Genomic DNA, 19,713 nt, shown 5'->3' with positions numbered 1-19,713 from the left:
TTTTTTTTTTTTTGGATGCGATAAAGAAAACAAATTGCTGATGGGCAAATGGATTCACTTGCAGACTTCTGAAAAGATTCTTGCAAGCAGATTGCAATCTTGCAAAAGATTCTTGCTCACAGGTTCTTGCAAGCCTTGGATCTTTCTAGCTTGGAAATTCTTGAAAATCGCATAGTTACCCACTTGCCCCAAATGGGGATGCACCATCTATTCAGTGGTAATAGGCTTCACTGTATGCCAGTCAGATGTCCACTTTCTTCCTCCCAACCTCTGACACACTACAGTTAAGACTACCTCTAATGCCAAATTCTCCTTCTTTGATGTATGAAAAAGTGTTACCTGGGAACCTGGATCACCTTTTTCTCCCTTTTTCCCAGGAAGTCCATGAAAGCCCTGAAAGAAGACAAAGCAAACGAAATTCCCATTAAAGAGATACATTGATCTGATGATGATTTTGTGGCACTTGAAGAAAAATGGCTTACCTCTTCCCCATCCAGTCCATCAATCCCATCATCTCCGTGTTCTCCCTGAAAGACAGACAAGGCAGATCTTTGCCACCTAATGGGCAAATTAAGGAAGTCAAATTTGACTTAGAAGTAACCACACATACCTTATATCCAGAAAATCCTCTGGCTCCCTGTAAAAGATTAAATATCTCTCATTGGCATGTCAAAGACCGAACGTGGATTCACAGCCTATTGGGGTGGGAAGGGGCTGCTTCCATTAAGAGTGTCTGTGTATTCCTTTAGTTACTTTTGGTTATACAGCCACAGAAAGGTTATGGGTGGAATTTAATTAATGCTTATAATTTCTTGAAATGACTAAAGAGACTTAATCTGCAGAGGAAGAAACTAACATATAATTAGAGACAGGGAAAGTGGGAGGAGGGATGGAAGAGAGAGGGAATGGAGGAGAGACAGAAGATGCCATAGGGAACTTAAAATGAAACATTTACCTTTTGACCTGGCTGCCCTGGACATCCTGCATTCCCTCTGTTTCCTTGGGGTCCAATTTCTCCTCGAGCTCCCTAGGGAAAGGTACCCAAACAGATATCCATAGTGATTCTTTTGCCAGAAAGCTGCCAGCCGTTTACTCTTCCAGAGTGAAGCCAGAACAGGGCACTCTGAGCTCCAGTTAAAGCAAAATCCCCTGCACACTGGTTCATTAAGTCTGTTTTTCCCCTGGATTCAAACATTTTCCCTTCAGTGCTTCTGTACAGATCCGAGACCACACTAACATGTGACGTGAGCTCAGTTGCTTCCCTGCCCTCAACAGAAAGCACAGCCAAAGGTCTGAAGTCACATCACTTGCAGCCACATTTCAAATGTTCCCCTGACACATGTTGGCCCTGACATCTTGCCCAGGCCCCAACCATCCTGGAAAAATCACCATGCTCACGGCAGAGAAGCAAGTTGGTTCCAGGGGACAGGAGCTGAGCAGAAGCAGCTGATCAGAAGTGACACTGCCTCAAGCCAGTGCTCACAGGAAGGACTCCCCAGTTAAAGAACCCCCAAATTAGAACATCCACACAGGGAAGAGCACCCAAGGTCAGTGGCCTGTGCATCTCTCATTAGTCCAGCTTCTCCCGGAAATATTTAAAATACAGGTAAGGGCTGGAATGGGCTTCCCTGGTGACTCAGATGGTAAAGAATCTGCCTGAAATGCAGGAGATTTGGGTTCAATCTCTGGGTTGGGAAGATCCCCTGGAGAAAGGAAAGGCTGCCCACTCCAGTATTCTTGCCTGGAGAATCCCATGAGCAGAGGAGCCTAGTGGGCCACAGTCCATGGGGTCGCAAAGAGTCAGGCACGACTGAAGCAACTTAGCACGCATGCACACACAAGGGCTAGAATAAAATGAGTCGCAAGAAAAGAATAATACTGTGTTTCCTGAGAGCTGGAATCCCCAACTGTCTCTTTCCCCACTGTGTCCTGGAGGCTTGGCTCAGATCTGGGTGCACAGAAGGTGCTCGTGGTTTGCTGTGTGGATAAATACTAGCAATGAACTTAGTTCTCTCCCTCCCGGTAGGTGAGAGGAGAGGCAATTTTCCTTTCACTGCTTTGCTTTCTTTCTTTTTAATGAGGATTGTTTGCAGTAAAAGCAGGAGGCCTCACCCATGGCCGCAGGTTGCTGAAAGTGAAAGTGAACGAAAGTGGCTCAGTTGTGTCTGACTCTTTGCAACTCCATGGACTGTGGCCAGCCAGGCTCCTCTGTCCACGGGATTCTCCAGGCCAGAACACTGGAGTGGGTAACCTTTCCCTTCTCCAGGGGATCTCCCCAAATCCAGGGATAGAACGCAGGTCTCCCGCATTGCAGGTGATAAGAGGAACCAAAATGTCCCCGCTGTTTGGACTCAGCCAGCTGCAGGCTCACAGTCGGGCAGTGGGTGACACTCTTCCCCTCACTCAAATCCTGACTGGCTCAGTCAGCTCCATAACCCCTCCACAGGTACAGGGTGGGTAAACTATAGTCTTAGAGAAATTTATAAGTTGACAGACAGGAAACCAAGGGTCAAGAACTTAACATATCTTATTAAGGTTTCACGTCTAGGTCAGCTTTGGGCCATCCGACGCTGGAGGCTGTGCTTTCACAACTTGCTATGCAGACAACTGGATACCTCCTGAACTTTCCCATCCCAGTGGAGCTACCCAAGTGGTTTCCATTCCTCCAAATCCATTTTTATAATTTAATTGATGAAACCAAGAGAGAGTTACGGTTTGGGAGTCAACGACTGACGTTCAAAAGCCTTGTGCAGCGTAGGACCATGACACCATATGTGCGGGTGCTTTGCCCGCTTCTCTTTCCACACTGGAAGCACTGGGCTGCCGGTCCAGAGAGACACCCGCTCAGCCTTCACCCTACGCGGGGGCAGAGGGAGGGTGCCCAGTTCCTTGCCACCCGCCAAAAATGTGCCGGGCACAACATAGGAGACTCTGCTCCCTTCTTCCCCCAAAAGTAGATTCAGCAAGTGCCTCGTGACGCAGACAAAGAGAAGGGGGGAAAAGGCAACCCACCCCACCCCCTCAAACTCAAAAGGCATATAAACAAAACCCCACTATTCCTTCTGCAGAATAAAGCTTTTTTAATGGAAAAGGAAAGAGTGCGGTGGGCGGCGAGTCACAAAACTTACAGGCTCTCCCTCCTCTCCCCTGTGTCCTCTGCTGCCTTTCACACCTGGAGAGCCCTGCGGGGAAAGAGAAAAACCCATCTTAGTCATCCTTCATCACCTCAGACCTGTTACATTAGGCATTTCAGGCAAGTCCCTCCCTCCAGCCTAGCTGTGGTTTTGCAGGTGCGGCTGTGAGTTTGGGGAGAGCTGGACAAGCGCTGGGGCTGGCTTTGGTCCTGGCTCTCGGCTCTGAAGCTCTCTGCAGAGGCAGCCCTCCCGATGTCTCCAGAAGGCTGGGTTTGGAGCCCGCATGTCCTTCAGGGCCAGGTCTGTGCCTGGGGGGTTGCATGGAGGATAGCAGTGTCCACCACGACCCCTTCAGCAGGCAAACTGAGAACATTTCCAAAGACATCACTTTACTTTCTTCCTTTTTTGTTTTTTGAGGACAAGAAGGAGCCTTCTCCCTATCAGCTCTATCTGCTGTAATCTGCTATCTTCTCTCCCTCTCTTGTTTCATTGTCTCCTGGTTTATGTTTGGCAAGGATCTCCCTTGAGGTCTGCTTTCCTCACCCTCTAACACAGATCCCCACTGTCTGCTCAGTACCCTGGGAGGTTGCACTCTTGGAATAGAATTCTAGTCTCCAGCAACATAATAAGAAAGGAAACTGTGCTAAACAAAACCTCGTAACTCAGTAAAAAGTCCAGGGGAGGGATAAATTAGGAGTTTGGGATTAATATATACACACTTCTATGAATAAAATAGGTAAACAATAAGGTCCTACTGGATAACACTGGGAACTCTACTCAATATTTTGTAATAATCTATAATGCAAAAGAGTTATTGAAAAACAATACACATACACGTGTATGAATCACCATGCTGTATGCCTGAAATGAACACATCATTGCAAAACAACTGTATTTCCATAAAAATATACTCAGTTCAGTTCAGTCACTCAGTCGTGTCCAACTCTTTGCAACCCCATGAACTGCAGCACGCCAGGCCTTCCTGTCTATCACCAACTCCCAGAGTTCACTCAAAGTCACGTCCATCGAGTCAGTGATGCCATCCAGCCATCTCATCCTCTGTCGTCCCCTTCTCCTCCTGCCCCCATTCCCTCCCAGCATCAGAGTCTTTTCCAATGAGTCAGCTCTTCACATGAGGTGGCCAAAGTATTGGAGTTTCAGCTTTAGCATCATTCCTTCCAAAGAACACCCAGGACTGATCTCCTTTAGAACGGACTGGTTGGATCTCCTTGCAGTCCAAGGGACTCTCAAGAGTCTTCTCCAACACCACAGTTCAAAAGCATCAATTCTTCGGTGCTCAGCTTTCTTCACAGTCCAACTCTCACATCCATACATGACTACTGGAAAAACCATAGTCTTGACTAAACAGACCTTTGTTGGCAAAGGAATGTCTCTGCTTTTGAATATGCTATCTAGGTTGGTCATAACTTTCCTTCCAAGGAGTAAGCGTCTTTTAATTTCATGGCTACAGTCACCATCTGCAGTGATTTTGGAGCCCAGAAAAATAAAGTCTGACACTGTTTTCACTGTTTCCCCATCTATTTCCCATGAAGTGATGGGACCAGATGCCATGATCTTCGTTTTCTGAATGTTGAGCTTTAAGCCGACTTTTTCACTCTCCTCTTTCACTTTCATCAAGAAGTCAGTAAAAAGGCTGAGATCAATTATCTTTTCACAAGGATGGACAGTGTGACTCCTGAGCAAGAATCATTTTTAAGCCCTTCAAATAAACCAGACTCCTTTTCATTGTGTGGTCTAAAATGTATTTGAAAAAGTGCATAAAAGTAAATAGACTATAAAGGTACAACTTAATTGTTATGAAGTGAATATCAGTGTAACCACTGCCCAGGCCAAGAAATAGGACATGGCTGATACCCACACTTAGCCGCTACCCCAATCACAAAGCAGTCCCCATCCCTTCCCTGGGAACAGACGCTTGCTTTTACGATGATATTTCCAAGTCTTTGAAAAATACTTCACTACTTAATTATTCATCCCTGGATAGAATAACTGTAGGTTAGTTTTGCCTGTTTTCAAACTTTTTATAAATCTAGCACACCATATGCACTTTTCTGTGTTTTGCCTTTTTTTTTTTTGGCCATTATTGTGTTTATAAAATTTATACCTGTTGTCATGTGTAGTTGTAGTTCATTCATTTTCATTCCCTTATAGCATTCCACGGAATTAAAATACCATGATATATATATATATACATATATACATATGTATATACATATGTATATACATATACATATGTATATATATATATACATATATACATATACATATGTATATATATATATATGTGATATATTTATATAACATATATTTATTTATGCTATTGCTGTGTAATTCATTTTTTAAAGGCAAGGCTCTGCCAAGCTACACTCTTTTTGTAGTTCAGTCATGACCCAGTGTTCATGAAGCAAAACTTTCCCCACCATTTCTAACACCTCTTGCCACCTTTAAAACTGTCTAAAGTCTAAATTGCAAAGCCAAGGAGCAATACCCCAAAGTCTACGTAAGAAAAAAAAAGGAGTCATTCTTAATAGTAGAATCAAAAGCGAGTCTTCTGAACCCTCCTATACTGTTGGAAGGAATGAAAATTTGTGCAGCCACTATAGAAACAGTACGGAGGTTCCTCAAAGAACTAAAAATAGAGTTGTCATACAATTCTGTGATCCCACTCTTGGGAAAATATCTGAAAGAAAAAACTCTAATTTGAAAAGACGCACACTCCAATGTTAATAGCAGCACTGTTTACAATACCCAAGATATGGAAGTAACCCAAATGTCCGTCAACAGAGAAGTGGGTAAAGAAGATGTGGTATATTTATACCATGGAATATTACTCAACCATAAAAAGAATGAAATGATGCCAATTGCAACCACATGGGTGGACCTAGAGGTCATCATATGAAGTGAAGTAAGCCAGAAAGAGAAAGACAAGTGTCTTATGATATCATGGATATGTGGAATTTAAGAAATTATACAAATGGATGCATTTACAGAACAAAAATAGACTCGCAGACATAGGAAACAAACCTATGGCTACCAAAGGGGATGGAGGGGAGGAATCAGCTAGGAGTTTAGATTAGCAAATACACACTACTATATATAAAATAGATAAACAAGTTCCTGCTGTGGAGCACAGGGAACTATACTGAATATCCTATAATAAACCATAATGGTTTATTATAGGCTTATGGGAAAAGAATGTGTGTGTGTATATATATATGTATAACTGAATGTATATCTATTTCTCTCTCTATATGTGTGTGTATATAATTGAATCACTTAGCTGTATAGTAGAAATTAACACAACATTGCAAATCAACTATATTTCAATAAAATATTTTTTTTTTAAATGTGAACCTTTTTGATCTGGCTCCTACCCCAGAGAAGTCACACGAACGGCCCAAAGTAATTACCTCAGCATCAAGTGAAGGCTGAAAACCCACCCACTCAGTCTCAGTTCCATCTGTACCAAATCAAAGCCCATTAGGTACGACAGTGTCACAACTGAATGGTACCTGGGAGGCTTGTGGCCCTCGGCTCCCCTGAGGTCCTGGAATCCCTGGGCATTTGCAAAACTGACAGCAACACGTCCTCTCTGCAATGTTCCCCTGGGAAAAAGAAACACTGAGTGAGAAGCCGCGGTGTGGAAATTCATCACATAAGAACTGAACTGACGCAAATCATAATTCACCACCTACAGCCCATCCTCTCTCATTGGGTGAGGGACTGCAAATAATAAGAGGGTTTTTTTGTGTTTTTTTTTTTAACCTTGAAGAGAAAGCATCAGATTAGCAATTGTACGGGCAACATACCTTCAATGATCTCTTTTTATAGAAGGGGCACTCACCACACAGATGACCACTGGTTGGTTCCTAGTCGACAGGCTCTTGTTTCTTGGGATTTCTGCAGCAGAAACTGCTGGGGTTTTGTGTGTGTGTGGTTTTTTTTTAATTATTATTTGATTAGGGGTTGGTTGGGTTTGTAGTTTCCTCAGCTTTCATTTGGTGAGATGACAAAGGGTGAAAGGTCATGGGGAAACAAAAACCAATGCTCTGGGCTGTCACACTTTTTCGTATGCTAAAGACCATGTACTGAATTTAGGGCAAACAAGGGAATCTTTGAGAATACTCATCAAGATTCCAGTCTTGTTCCCAGGGCATTTTTTGAAAAGATTTATCTATTTATTTTTGACTGCACTAGGTCTTCGTTGTCGAGGGCTTTCCTAGGTGCAGCAAGCAGGGGCTGTGTTGCTGTGTGTGGAGCACAGGCTCTGGGCACCCAGGCTTCAGCAGTTGTGGCACACGGGCTTAGTTGCCCTGAGGCATGGAATATTCCTGGAACCCACGTCTCCTGCACTGGCAGGCGGATTCTTAACCACTGGACCACAGGGAAGACCTCCCAGGGCATTTCGAATAACGTGGGGTTTTTGTTCAGCAACTCACCAGATACTGTGATAGCATACTGCCCAGTTCCTTCATTCCAATGGTCAGGTGAGTCCTGTAGTCAAACCCTTTTCCAAATTCGAAGCTGGAAAACTCATCGTGAGCGGTTTCATTTAGGGACACCACCAGCAAAGCATCAAGTCCTAGGCAGCAAAAAAAGTGGTGATAAAACCCAAGGAATCACACTCCCGAAAGAAGGAAAGCCCATCTATTTCCTTCCAGTGAACATGATTCAAAGAATCAGAAAGAGGGGGAAATAAGAGAAAGAAGTGCTCTTGACATTGAAGAACCCAAGAGCAGCATTGCCTGCATCTTTTGTACACACGTGAGGCACTGGTTCCTGACTTCAGCACGAAATCTAAGAAATCTTACACAAAAAGACTAGCAGAAGACTGTGTTTAATACCTCACCACCAGTCCTAATGAAGTTCTTGGGCATTTGAAAGCAATTTTTAAGAAAGGTAGCTAGTAACATACTTTTTCTCACCACTTTAAAAATTGAAGTATTGTGTAAAAAAATTCACAGTGTTGTGTTAGTTTGAAGGGCACAGCAAAGTCATTCAGTTATATATATACACACACATAGGTTATTCTAAGATGCCTAATATATGTCAGTATCTGTGCTCTACAGTAGGTCCCTGCTGTTCATCTGTCTTATACATACTTGAGCATATGTTAATCTCAAACTCCTAATTTATCTGCCCCACCACTATCCCCTTTGATAACCATACGTTTGTCTTCTATGTCTGTGAGTCTATATCTGTTTCGTAAATATTTGTCTTTCTCTCTCTGACCTACTTCACTTGGGCTTCCCTCATGGCTCAGCTGGTAAAGAATCCGCCTGCAATATGGGAGACATGGGTTCGATCCTTGGGTTGAGAAGATCCCCTGGGGAAGGGAAAGGCTACCCCCCTCCAGTGTTCTGGCCTGGAGAATTCATGGATGGAGGCAAGGGTAATTAATGCAGGGGGATACAGAAGCCCAGCACCCCTGCCTGAAGGGTACAGCCTGTGCTCCAGAGTCCCTCGGGAATCAGACCAAGGTGAAGACTTCATGGAAACACACCCTCGTCCACAACCTCCACTTCTCTTTGCTGCTTCTCTATCTCGGTAAGCCACGCACACAGTTTCCTCTCCCAGATGCAGCTTCTAGGGACCCTAAGACACTTCCTATTGTGTCTGATTTTCCATGGGAAAGACTGCGTCATGGATTTTGAAAAGCACTCCTCACTGCTTCTCCCCTGTCCATGTCATAGTTTCAGATGAGCTGGGAGCAGAAATGGAGCATCACAGACAGAGACAGCAAGCGTCTTAGGTTCCCTAGAAGCTGCATCTGGGAGAGGAATCTGTGTGTGCATGGCTTACCGAGGTAGAGAGAGAAGCAGCAAAGAGAAGTGGAGGTTGTGGACAAGGATGTCTCCATGAAGTCCTCGCCTTGGTCTGATTCCCGAGGGGCTCTGGAGTACAGGCTGTATACTTCAGGCAAGGGTGCTGGGCTTCTATAGCCCTCTGTATTAATTACCCTTGCCTCCATCCATCAGGTGGAATACGTTATAACCCCAACCTCCTCTCCAAGAATCAGGTCACTGGTCAGGTCAGTCATAGGCACCGGGCTATAGAAGCACTTGACTGTGGCATTTGCAGTATCTGGGGGATGCGTGTGTGGTCAAGAGGGGTTGGGCAGGGCACCAGTGGCATTTGCTTCAAGGGGCCGGGCAAACCCCAAGTTCCAGAGCACCCGCATAGGTAGAGACTTGTTCAGCACATCCCCTGCTTCATTATTTACATTTTCAATTTCAAGTTTACCTGCTTCCCTGAGCCTGTCCGATTGATCTTCAAGCATCATTTTGCTTTCACCCCCAAGACCATCTGAAAAGATGAGCAACACCTGGAGAAAGAGGAGAGCATAGAATGGGACGACTCGAGAACAAAACGTATAACTGGGAGGGAGAAACTAACGAACGGACATGGAGATGGGAGCTAGAAAGTGGCTTGGTTACCTGCCCTTGGGATGTAGACACATTCTCAAAGGTGTCCCACATGGACTGCAGGAACTGTGCATCCAAGTGAGTCGGCCCGTTGACGGTGACTTGCAGGAGGCTGTCAAATATTGTTTGCTGGTAGATTTGGAACTCGGCAGGGACGTTCTGGCCACTGTTCACCTTAAAGGCCACGCTCACCTGCACCTCTGCACCTGCCCCGCAGCTGACACCCCTGATGGAGGTGATGTCCTCTAAGATGCTTGGGAGGTATGACTGCAGCCGGGGGTGGCCATGGAACAATGGCTGACCCGGCAGGTGAGTGGAAATGTCGAAGCCAACCACAATCTCCATAAAGCAGTCTGGAGATCAAGGAAAACAAGGCCACATTAATGACCAGCCAGGAGTAAGGAAGGGCAGAGGGTTCTGAAAAGGCAGAGCATCACGGTCTAGGGCTGGAGGGTCTCTAGGACCCAAAACTGTCTCATAAGGAGAATACTAGCTGCTGAGTCAGCATGCAGTACAGGTGTTTCTTCTGTCCCCTTTCAAATGTTACACGTTTCAGTGGCTATTTGAAGTCTAATCCTGGTTTATTCTCAGGCTGGCCTCATGTGTATGTGTGTGTGCATGCATGCATATTTTCTTCACATAATGAGGACATATTACGATGAATATAATTATAAAATATTTGGATCGTTCTTAGAGTTTACTTAGTCCAGAGGCCATCAACTCAGTCAGCAACAAAGGACAGGAGGGTCATGTTATCAAGTCAAGCGGGCAGTGGGTGAGAAAGTGAACGCAGAGCAATGACCCATCTGTTCACCATTCACTTCCAACTGAGAGTCGCTGTGTGGGAAAGGGGGCCCAGGCCGGTCACATTGTCTGATTTTTTCAGAGAAGCCTGAAATCTACATTTTAATGTGAAACCTCGAGTCTGTAAATACGATCAACTAATTTCACGAGATCACAACACCAAATAGGACAAACTCAATTCAGCAGCAAGTTGCTACTTGGTCACCCATGACCCTGTCCAGTTGCTCGTCTTACACACAAGGAGATGGTGAGGCAGGGAAGCTGCTGCTGCTGAACCAGAGCCGGAACCCTGGCTTTCTGATTCCAGTCCTGGACTCCTCTACCACTGTCATCTGCCCCCAGTGAGCATCCCACCAGACAGCTTCGAAAAACCAGTGTGGTTTGTAAAAGAACTGTCTTCCATCATAGTAAGTCTAGAAACAGAAGGCCTGTGGGGAATTTCTGCTGTTGCACAAATTCCATAAAATATTATCCTTCACTGATGCTCTGTCCTCCCAACTCCCAGTCCCAAGTGTACAGAACCTGAGTCCTGCACACAGCTCTCAGCTGGAGCTGAAGAATGACATCCCCATCAGATGGACCACAGCTCTGCATTTATTTTCTTCAGTCCCAACCCATGTGACTCACTTCCATGACGCACCTGGCCTTTGCAGCCATCAGCCCCGGTGACCTTTGGAAATTAAATAATCCCCAAGGCCAATTCAAATCTTTACTATGTTATGATTATACAGATGCCATCATTCAAAGATGAAAATGTACCAGACATGTGCTGATACAGTTGACACAGACAGACACATACACAGATGTGCACACACACGCACACATACTGAGTCCCTTACAAGATGGTTCAACAAAGTTAAAATAGGAAAAAGTAAAATCAGCGAATGTTTATTTTGCTTACTTCCTGTGGAATGCAGGGAATAGCTCTGGGACTTTCGGAATCAGAGAGGATAGAAATAGAAGGCTGAGTTCCAAGTGTTAAGAAGAATATAACCCCTGGATTGTAGTGGAAGAGAAGGCTGAGCCGGGCACACAACCCAGGGCATCCTCTGGCCTCTGAACCCTTTCCCCTGCCTCTGGGGAAGGCTGACCAATCCCAGACTTTTGGAAACAGAGGAGACGCCTATTCTCATTGCATATTATTCTAAACCACATCCTGTTAGATTCACCCAAAGACACCCTGGGAAATGGACAACCAGGAAGCTGCAATCAAACAAAAGCAAAGGAGCAAAGGAGCACTTACTGGTTTTCCCGCAACTCTTGCAGATTTCACGGATCATTCTTTTTTTCACATCCACATTCTTTAATTTATCAAAGTCTTGAAAAGTGATGATTTTTTCAGAACTGCCCGTTATCGGCAGGAGCTGTTCCTTGTAAACATCTCCTATGCCCAGAGCCAGAATACAAATGCCAGCTTCTCTCAGGGCCTCCACTGCCTTTGACACATCATAGCGGGGACCCCCAGATGTGATGACCACCAAAGTCTGAGGGACACCAGCGCTCCTTCTGCCACCAGCGGATGGCTCAAACATAATGCCCACTTTTCTCAGGGCCAAGTCTATTCGCGGAAGGCCCTTGCTCTTGGTGATAGCTTGAATCCGAGACTTCCATTCGGTTTTAGTCAGAGAGTTCTGTAACTCGATGATTTCTTGGTAGCGGCTCCCAAATTGGGCCATCCCAATTTTCATCCTCTCAGATGGAATGTCAAAATTATCAATTAAGTCTGACAAGAAAGTTGTCATGGTAACAAAGTCTGAATCAGATACCATGTCAGAGCCATCACAAAAGAAAATCACATCAGCTTCTGGAATGTCACAGGCTGCAATTGAAAAAAAAAGAATCACTGATTGTCCTCAACAATCATTCTAAATTTCCCCTTCGCTCAAATATTTAATAGCTTCTACTAAATCCTCACACTCATGGCAAATTGAGACGAGATAACAGATGAGAGGTCACAATTGGCCCTCAAAGAGAAGAGAAAGTAGTGGTGAGGAAAAGCTTAATAGGCTTTGTTTCAAATTTAATAATTTACATGATACATCTGAAAGGACACTGAAAGCTACTCTGAGAGAGGAAGGAAGAAGTTTGACTAGATTGACTATAGTCACTGAAAGGTCATTGCAAAGGCCTGAAATCCATTCAACACTCCCACACCGGAACATCCACCCAAGCTGAGTGCCACTGTACTCGAGTGCCATTAGTAATTCTGTTATTATTAATGCCACCACTTTACATTTGTGCTGAAAATTATCACTTTAAAAATGTGTTTAGCATACTACAGTGGTTAACATTCATGACCACCTTATGAGGAATTATTCTGATCTTAGGTAGAGAAAAGGAATCCAGTGGTTAAGGTGCCTCAGAATAAGCAATCACTCTGCAGTGGAGCTGGTATCTGGATCCCTTTTATCCTTAAATCCAGCACTTTTTTCTGCTACAAATTGCTTGAATAATATCATAGCCCAAATATTGAAATCTCATGGACAAGTGTTAGTCAACACTGGTTACAGGGTCGTCTTTCTGAAGTCCCATGTGACATGACCCAAAACGAGGAATGATCTTTTACGCTCAGTTTCCATCAAATGCAAAGGCTGGGATGGAGCTGTACTAAAGTGCTCAGTGAAGGTAACTGGGATGATGGGGCGTGCATCATGGACTTCTTTTGCCTCTTCTGCTTCCCCCTCTTTCCTTCAGAGCTGTGCCCCCCTAATAAACATCTTGCATCCAAAAGTTAGACTATTATCTCAACATCTATCTCAAAACTCCGTCTTGACACCTACCTCCAAAAGTAGGTGTGGGAGATGAGAAGAAAGCAGTCCACAAAGAAAAGACTCTAGTCTTACTAATAGTCCTAGATTTGGCGGGGATCCAGGGATAAATAAGAGTCCCAGCCTGCCCAATGAACTCAGTCTTGTTACAAGGACAAATAAGGAAGCAGCAAGCATGTGTTAGATGCTACCATCTGGAGAAATAGAAGGTGCAGGAGTCAGGGGACACAGCAGAGGCACCGACATGTGCTGGGTCAGAAATTGGCAAACAAAATCTGAAAGGTGACAAGCAAGCTAGATGCAGCCAGGGGAAGCCGTGGGCTGGCGTGTCTGTGCTGGGCAAGTGATGCACGCGAAGACGAAGGGACTTCAGGATGACTAGGGAGGCTGGGAAGCAGGGGGCAATTGAGGTTGGAGATGTCAGCAGGACCTACTTGGAACTCAGGAGTTTAGAAACGGTAACCTGCGGTAACCTGCAGTGACATAGCCTAGTTTGTATCAGAAAGATGCCTTGGGGACAGTCATGTTTTCTTAAAGAGGATACCCACATTCTGTATCTGAAACCAAGAATCTGAATTTATTGCTTACTTAAGTAAAGTAGGGTTGTGGAGATCAGACGTAGTTTTACTCAGCCCAGCAAATGCTGGTCTGGCACAAGATCTGGGGGAAGGTTTTGTTTGGGGTTGGAGGATTTCACAGAGAAGGGAGTGGGTTAATGTCAGTGGACAAACCACAATTTGTGTTGGAAACAAAAGTAGGTTTCAAGCTAGTAGAGAGGAAGGAAGGGAGGTGGAAAGGAAAAAAAGAAGGAAGTTGGAAAAAGGGAGGGAAAAAGAAAGAAGAAAGGAAGCTAGCTGGTTGGTTGATGTGTTTGCCATGTGGGGAGGACCAGGCCAGTACCTGGGAAGGATTCCAGGCTTCCAAGGAGGCACAGTGACCCTCCTAGAGGGTGGGTTGATCTCTGCTGCTTTTAGGTCAGGTGGCCAATCTCACCCCTTGCTCACTCAGACATGATGCCTCCAGCTTGTTCAGCTCTGACCCCTTCCTTCCTGGTTCCTGGAAACTGGTCTCTGTTATCCCATTCAATCCCACTCCTGGCCTTGATTCAGAAAAGCTCACAGCCCTGGTTGAACTTTCAGGGTGCTGGAATCCCTGCAGTGATTCCCTGTAGGAATCACTTCCTACAGGGTGCTGACAATCCCATTTAGAGGGTCCTAGAACCTTGAAAACAAAAGCCTATCTGTTCAAAGCATGAAACTTTCCACTTGAGTTTGGCCTGAACCTGATACAGAGTAGTTGCACTGGGACCATCAAGCAAATGCGCAGCACAGGCAAGCATGAAATGGGGACAGCTGAATAGGGCCCTAGGAAGAGCGAAGGAAAGGGAAAGGAGAGGCCTGACAGCAAGGAACGCTTCTGCAAACTTCTCGTATAACGTCTTCAGTACAGCAGCGAAGGACCTTTAGATGTTGCTGAACCAAGAATGCATTTCTCTCAGAGCTGAGAAAACTGGTAGCCTGAGTAGAGGAACGTTCAGCCCATGCCATCTGGGTGATGGGAAGCCAAGCGTAATCACTTATTTTTTTTGTGTAAACTTGTATTGCTACACCAACTTTAAAAGCACAACTCACCCTCTTGCGAGTTGTTACACATACTGTCTTGCACAGGCAGGTAAATATCTTTCAGTTTGTCGAAACCACTGACATGGATAGTGTAGTTTTTATCCCCCGCCATGGTCTCCAGTTCCGCTTGGTCAGCCGCACCTACACCCACTGCGTAAATGATGACGCCTTTGGCTCTTAATTTTGAGGCCGCCTCACCGAGCTTATCTCTGTCGTGAGATACCCCATCTGTGATAACGATCAGCATCTGCCTCACATTTTGTTTGATACGGCTGCCGTGTTCCTCTGTGAACATGTCATTCGCGCGCTCCAGAGCCTTGGCGGTGTAGGTTCTTCCCGCCGTATCCCTGCGCCTCCTCAGATGCTCGATGATGGCTGGTTTACTTGAGTACTTGTTGAGGTAGAAAAGAACCTCAGGGTCATCTGAGTATCTGAGCGCTCCAAACCGAACGCGGTCCAGGCCCACGTCTGATTTCTTCACCAGGTGGATGGTGAGGTTGATCATGTTTTCTTGGTCCTCGGGGTTGATGCTGCCTGAGTGGTCCAGCACGAACACGACATCTAACTGCTGAATCCGTTTACAATCTGAAAGCAGAAGAGAGCAGGCGTGACAGACTTCTGCAGTGCATCCTGCACAGATTCCTAGAAGGGAAACCAGTTATGTGTGCCTTGTACCTCTCACGTGCCAGACACCTCACTGCTCTTAGGGATGGCTGATGCCATTTTAAAGAGAAAAGAAACTTCAGGCTCAGAGATGTTCAACTTGCCCACATCACGATTCTAAGGACACTGGCGCTCCTATCTATGATGATCAGATAGGAGCGCTCCTAACTCCATGATCAGATCAGCACTTCCCACACCTCCCTACTCTGTTCTGCTAAACCGCTTCAGGTCCTTTACAACAACGTTTGCTAAGCAGGCTTTCACCTGGAAGGGAATGTCAGGAGATGAGTCAGTGTAGTACAGTGGTGAGCCATGACTGATTCTTGCCAGACTGGCCTGCATTTTTGAAGGGCTTGGGGGCTCAGTGTACAACCTTGGAGTTTCTGTCTCGCCCCTTCAGACTCCAGCTGTCGCCTCAGCTTCCGGTAGATAAATTTTCCTCTGTGCTCCATGTGTCTTCACATTTATTTGTGGCCCTTCCTCTGACCTTCCCAAGCTGGAGCCCAGAAAATCCCACACAGGGGAAGAGCTAAGACACTTGTCACCACACCCTAGCCCCAAGCCCTCCTCCTCCGTAGAAGCCAAGCACCCACTCTGGGTGGACCCCCAAAGTATGAGCTTATTTCCACTCTTCCTCCCCTGAGTAGCTTAAGCACATGCTTCCCAATGGTTCACCCTCTACCTGCCAACCTTACCTCCAATCCTTATTTCTGGCAGTGAGATCTCCAAGTTTTCAAGGATCTTCCATTGCAGATGAGCCCAGGCCATGTAGGAAGAATGACTCGCCATGATTTGGCAATGAGTCATATGAGTCATAACTCAATACATATTTATGAGTTGACTTGATACACATTTATAAATTTACCTGATAAATTTATAAACCGAATGTACAAGTCAGCTAAAATTCTACCTTATGCTATAGACAGGGCCTCTACAAATATGACATTTCTCAATGAAGAAAGGCCAGGAAGAACCCTTTGCATTTCAAAGGTGGAGCTGTGGCCTTATTGTGAGCCCTTCTTAGAATATCTCCACAATCCCAAGAGTTTGGGAATTACTGCCATACATGGAGGAAGAAGAAAAATTCCAGTTAAGCCTTTCCAAGAGAAATCTTAGGGCCATTGCCTAAAGCTCAGTTTATACTAAGACATCTTACTTGTTAACCTTCTGAAATTTTGAACAACAAAGTCCAAAGGAGGTTTCTATTGCCATAGGAACAGCATACAACAAAGTGACTAATGTTTTGGTTTCTTCTGTTAGTTGTAGCCAAAACACAGATAACAGCAGCACATGATAGATTTAAAAGACCTGGTGGTGTTAGCCTTACATGTGAATTTATAGCAAGTTCTGACACAAGTCATTAAAATTGATGGGCTCAAACCTAAGGTTGCTTAATCCAATTTGAAAAGCACTATAGTTTGTCAGATAAAAGTGATGACTCCAAGAGATCACTTTAAGTAAAGTAACAAATTAAAATTTTCCAAAAGGATAGGTATATGAACAGGCAAATGGAAACTACTTAGCTGAGAGAGGGTAAGAAGACTAATGTAAGGAATAAAAATATACACTGTATCTTTACAAAGAAGGTGCAGAGTTGTGCTTTGGATACTGGACCTAATTTAACTGAGAGGAAGATGGCTGTATATTTCTAATTACACATTCTTATGTGTACATACTTAACAGTGGTTATAGGTAGCCAGGAGAAGGCAATGGCACCCCACTCCAGTACTCTTGTCTGGAAAATCCCATGGACGGAGGAGCCTGGTGGGCTGCAGTCCATGGGGTCGCTAAGAGTCGGACACGACTGAGTGACTTGACTTTCACTTTTCATTTTCATGCATTGGAGAAGGAAATGGCAACCCACTCCAGTACTCTTGCCTGGAGAATCCCAGGGACGGAGGAGTCTGTTGGGCTGCTGTCTATGGGGTCTCACAGAGTCGGACACGACTGAAGTGACTTAGCAGCAGCAGCACAGGTAGCCAAGAAACAATGTGGGAGAATCATTTGGGATTAAAAATTGACTGGAAAATCTAGGTATACAGGTATTAAAAAGCTGGAAATTTAATGTAAAATTCTGAGACCTCCTTGGTATATGTGGCTTCCTGGTGGCTCAGCAGTAAAGAACCTGCCTGCAATGTAGGAGAAGTGGCAAGAGCCGCAGGATCGATTCCTGGGTTGGGAAGATCCCCTAGAGAAGGACGTGGTAACCCACTCAAGTATTCTCTTGGTATATCTATTTGAAGTCATCAAAATCAGACTATATGTTTCCAAATTAGCAGACAAAACTGTTATTCTGGAATATCCCTGGATATTTCACTTAAGTACACAGCCCTGAGATCATGGCTTTTAACGTAGCATAGCTAAGACCAACACTTAACACCAAAGTCCAGTTAGAGGCCAAGTCTGAAGTCCAAGTCTCTGCCCACCCCACTATAAAGTCAACAGCTTGCGTCCTGAAGGATAAGAGGGTCACTTACCATGAAGGGCACACACGCGAAAGATGAGTTTACTCTCTATTGCCTTTAGATCATCGAATTTCTCAACGTGGAAGATCAGGCTGCCATCCCCGCTGATCTCCTCCAGCTGAGTCCTGTTGGCCCCGTATACCCCAACGGAGAAGATGACCACACCTTTGTCCCGAAGAGCTTTTGCGGGGTCTCTCACATCATCCTGGGCTTCTCCATCAGTGATAAGGATGAGAAACTTTTTTACCATTGAGCGGCCCCCCTTGGACTCGGTGAAGTATGGATCCACAAAGGTTATCGCACTTCCAGTCAAAGTATTGTCACTGATGGGGGACATGCTGTCTATTGCATCAGAAATTTCTTTTTGTGTAAAGTATTTGTCAAGCTGAAATTCTTCCTTACTATAATGACTGAATTGAACTACACCAACTCGGCTTTTGTCTTCACCAATCTGAATCTTATCTAACAGGTTTTTCATGAAAGTTTTCATTTTCTCAAAATTTTCAGGTCCTATACTGCCAGAACTGTCCACCAGAAACATGATGTCAGCCTTCATGCTTTCACATCCTGCATGTAATCAAAAAGGCCAGAAATATACCAGGTTGGCATGGTTATCAGAACATGCAAGAGACAGTAAAGCAGAAATAAATACTTTAATCAGTAAATATCAAAAATTAACTCAAACAACTGCCACTGCATTTAAAAATTTTATCTGCTTCTTTTGTAGTAGTCTGCTGACTATAACCCTAAATTAGAAATTCATTGAAGATTATCTAAAAATTTTCAAAGAAGAAATGCAACTTCTAAAGTATATATTCATTCCCTCACTTATACATGCATGCATTATGCACTTATTCATAATTCATAATTCTTCAAGTGTATGAAATGGCGAGCATCAGGCCATGTGTTAAGGATGCAGTGGTGATCAACAAAGAAAGTCAGAGAAAAGTAATCAATTTGGGGCACTAATATGACTAATATTTCAGGGTTTTATGTGTATTCTTGAAGCACAAAATTCTAAGTAACCTTTATATAGCATTTTTTTCTGGGATAATTTAAAGCAATTAAAAATATCAATATTAGAAATTGGGGTGAAAAGTTTTTACTAGAGATAATAAGTACATTAGTAAGCACATATTCATTCAACAGGGACTATTACTTTATTTATACATAAAATGTGTTGATACGGACTGGAGGTGGGCATATATATGCATCTATATGGTGGCTCAGACGATAAAGAATCTGCCTGTAGTGCGGGAGACCCAGATTTGATTCCTGAGTCTGGAAGATCCCCTGGAGAAGGAAACAGCTATCTACTCAAGTATTCTTGCCTGGAACATTCCATGGACAGAGGAGCCTGGTGGGCTACAGTCCATGGGGTCACAAAAAGTCAGACACGACTGAGTGACTCACACTTTCACTTCCACCTCATACATATCTGTACATATATACGCACATAGAAGATCAATTTCTATAAGTCATGAAAAAGTGCTATTAATTCATGTGTGTGTGTGTGTGTGTGTGTGTGCATGCTCAGTTGCTTCAGTCCTGTCTGACTCTTTGAGACCTTATGGACTGTAGCCTGACAGGATTCTCAGTCCATGGGATTCTCCAGGCAAGAATCTTGGAATGGCTTGCCATGCCCTCCTCCAGGGGATCTTCCCGACCCTGGGATGGAATCCACATGTCTGGCATCTCTTGCATTGAAGACAGATTCTTTACCATTGAGCCACCTGGGAAGCCATGTGTGTATACATATATATATTTACATATGTATACACACATACGCACCATAGTATATATATATATAA

General features: G+C 44.5%; 1 protein-coding gene across 2 annotated transcripts in view; it reads right to left on the bottom strand.

Annotated features, from left to right (window-relative positions):
• COL6A5 (collagen, type VI, alpha 5) overlaps positions 1-19,713 on the bottom strand; it is a 160,932-nt gene that overhangs the window by 91,086 nt on the left and 50,133 nt on the right. For both annotated transcript variants that reach the window (XM_010856741.1, XM_010856742.1), the window contains exons 6-17: positions 17,915-18,469; positions 14,784-15,359; positions 11,628-12,203; positions 9,593-9,933; positions 9,399-9,480; positions 7,595-7,737; positions 6,668-6,760; positions 3,129-3,182; positions 956-1,027; positions 611-637; positions 483-527; positions 340-393 (exon numbers count right to left, since the gene is read on the bottom strand). In XM_010856741.1, coding sequence (XP_010855043.1) covers positions 340-393; positions 483-527; positions 611-637; positions 956-1,027; positions 3,129-3,182; positions 6,668-6,760; positions 7,595-7,737; positions 9,399-9,480; positions 9,593-9,933; positions 11,628-12,203; positions 14,784-15,359; positions 17,915-18,469 — 2,618 coding nt within the window. The remainder of the gene's footprint in view (positions 1-339; positions 394-482; positions 528-610; positions 638-955; positions 1,028-3,128; positions 3,183-6,667; positions 6,761-7,594; positions 7,738-9,398; positions 9,481-9,592; positions 9,934-11,627; positions 12,204-14,783; positions 15,360-17,914; positions 18,470-19,713) is intronic.

The sequence above is a fragment of the Bison bison genome, unplaced genomic scaffold, assembly GCF_000754665.1.
Source record: "Bison bison bison isolate TAMUID 2011002044 unplaced genomic scaffold, Bison_UMD1.0 scf7180017864374, whole genome shotgun sequence".
NCBI lineage: Eukaryota > Metazoa > Chordata > Mammalia > Artiodactyla > Bovidae > Bison > Bison bison.
Note: the sequence above shows the minus strand (reverse complement) of the source record. Positions and strands in the feature narration are given on the sequence as shown.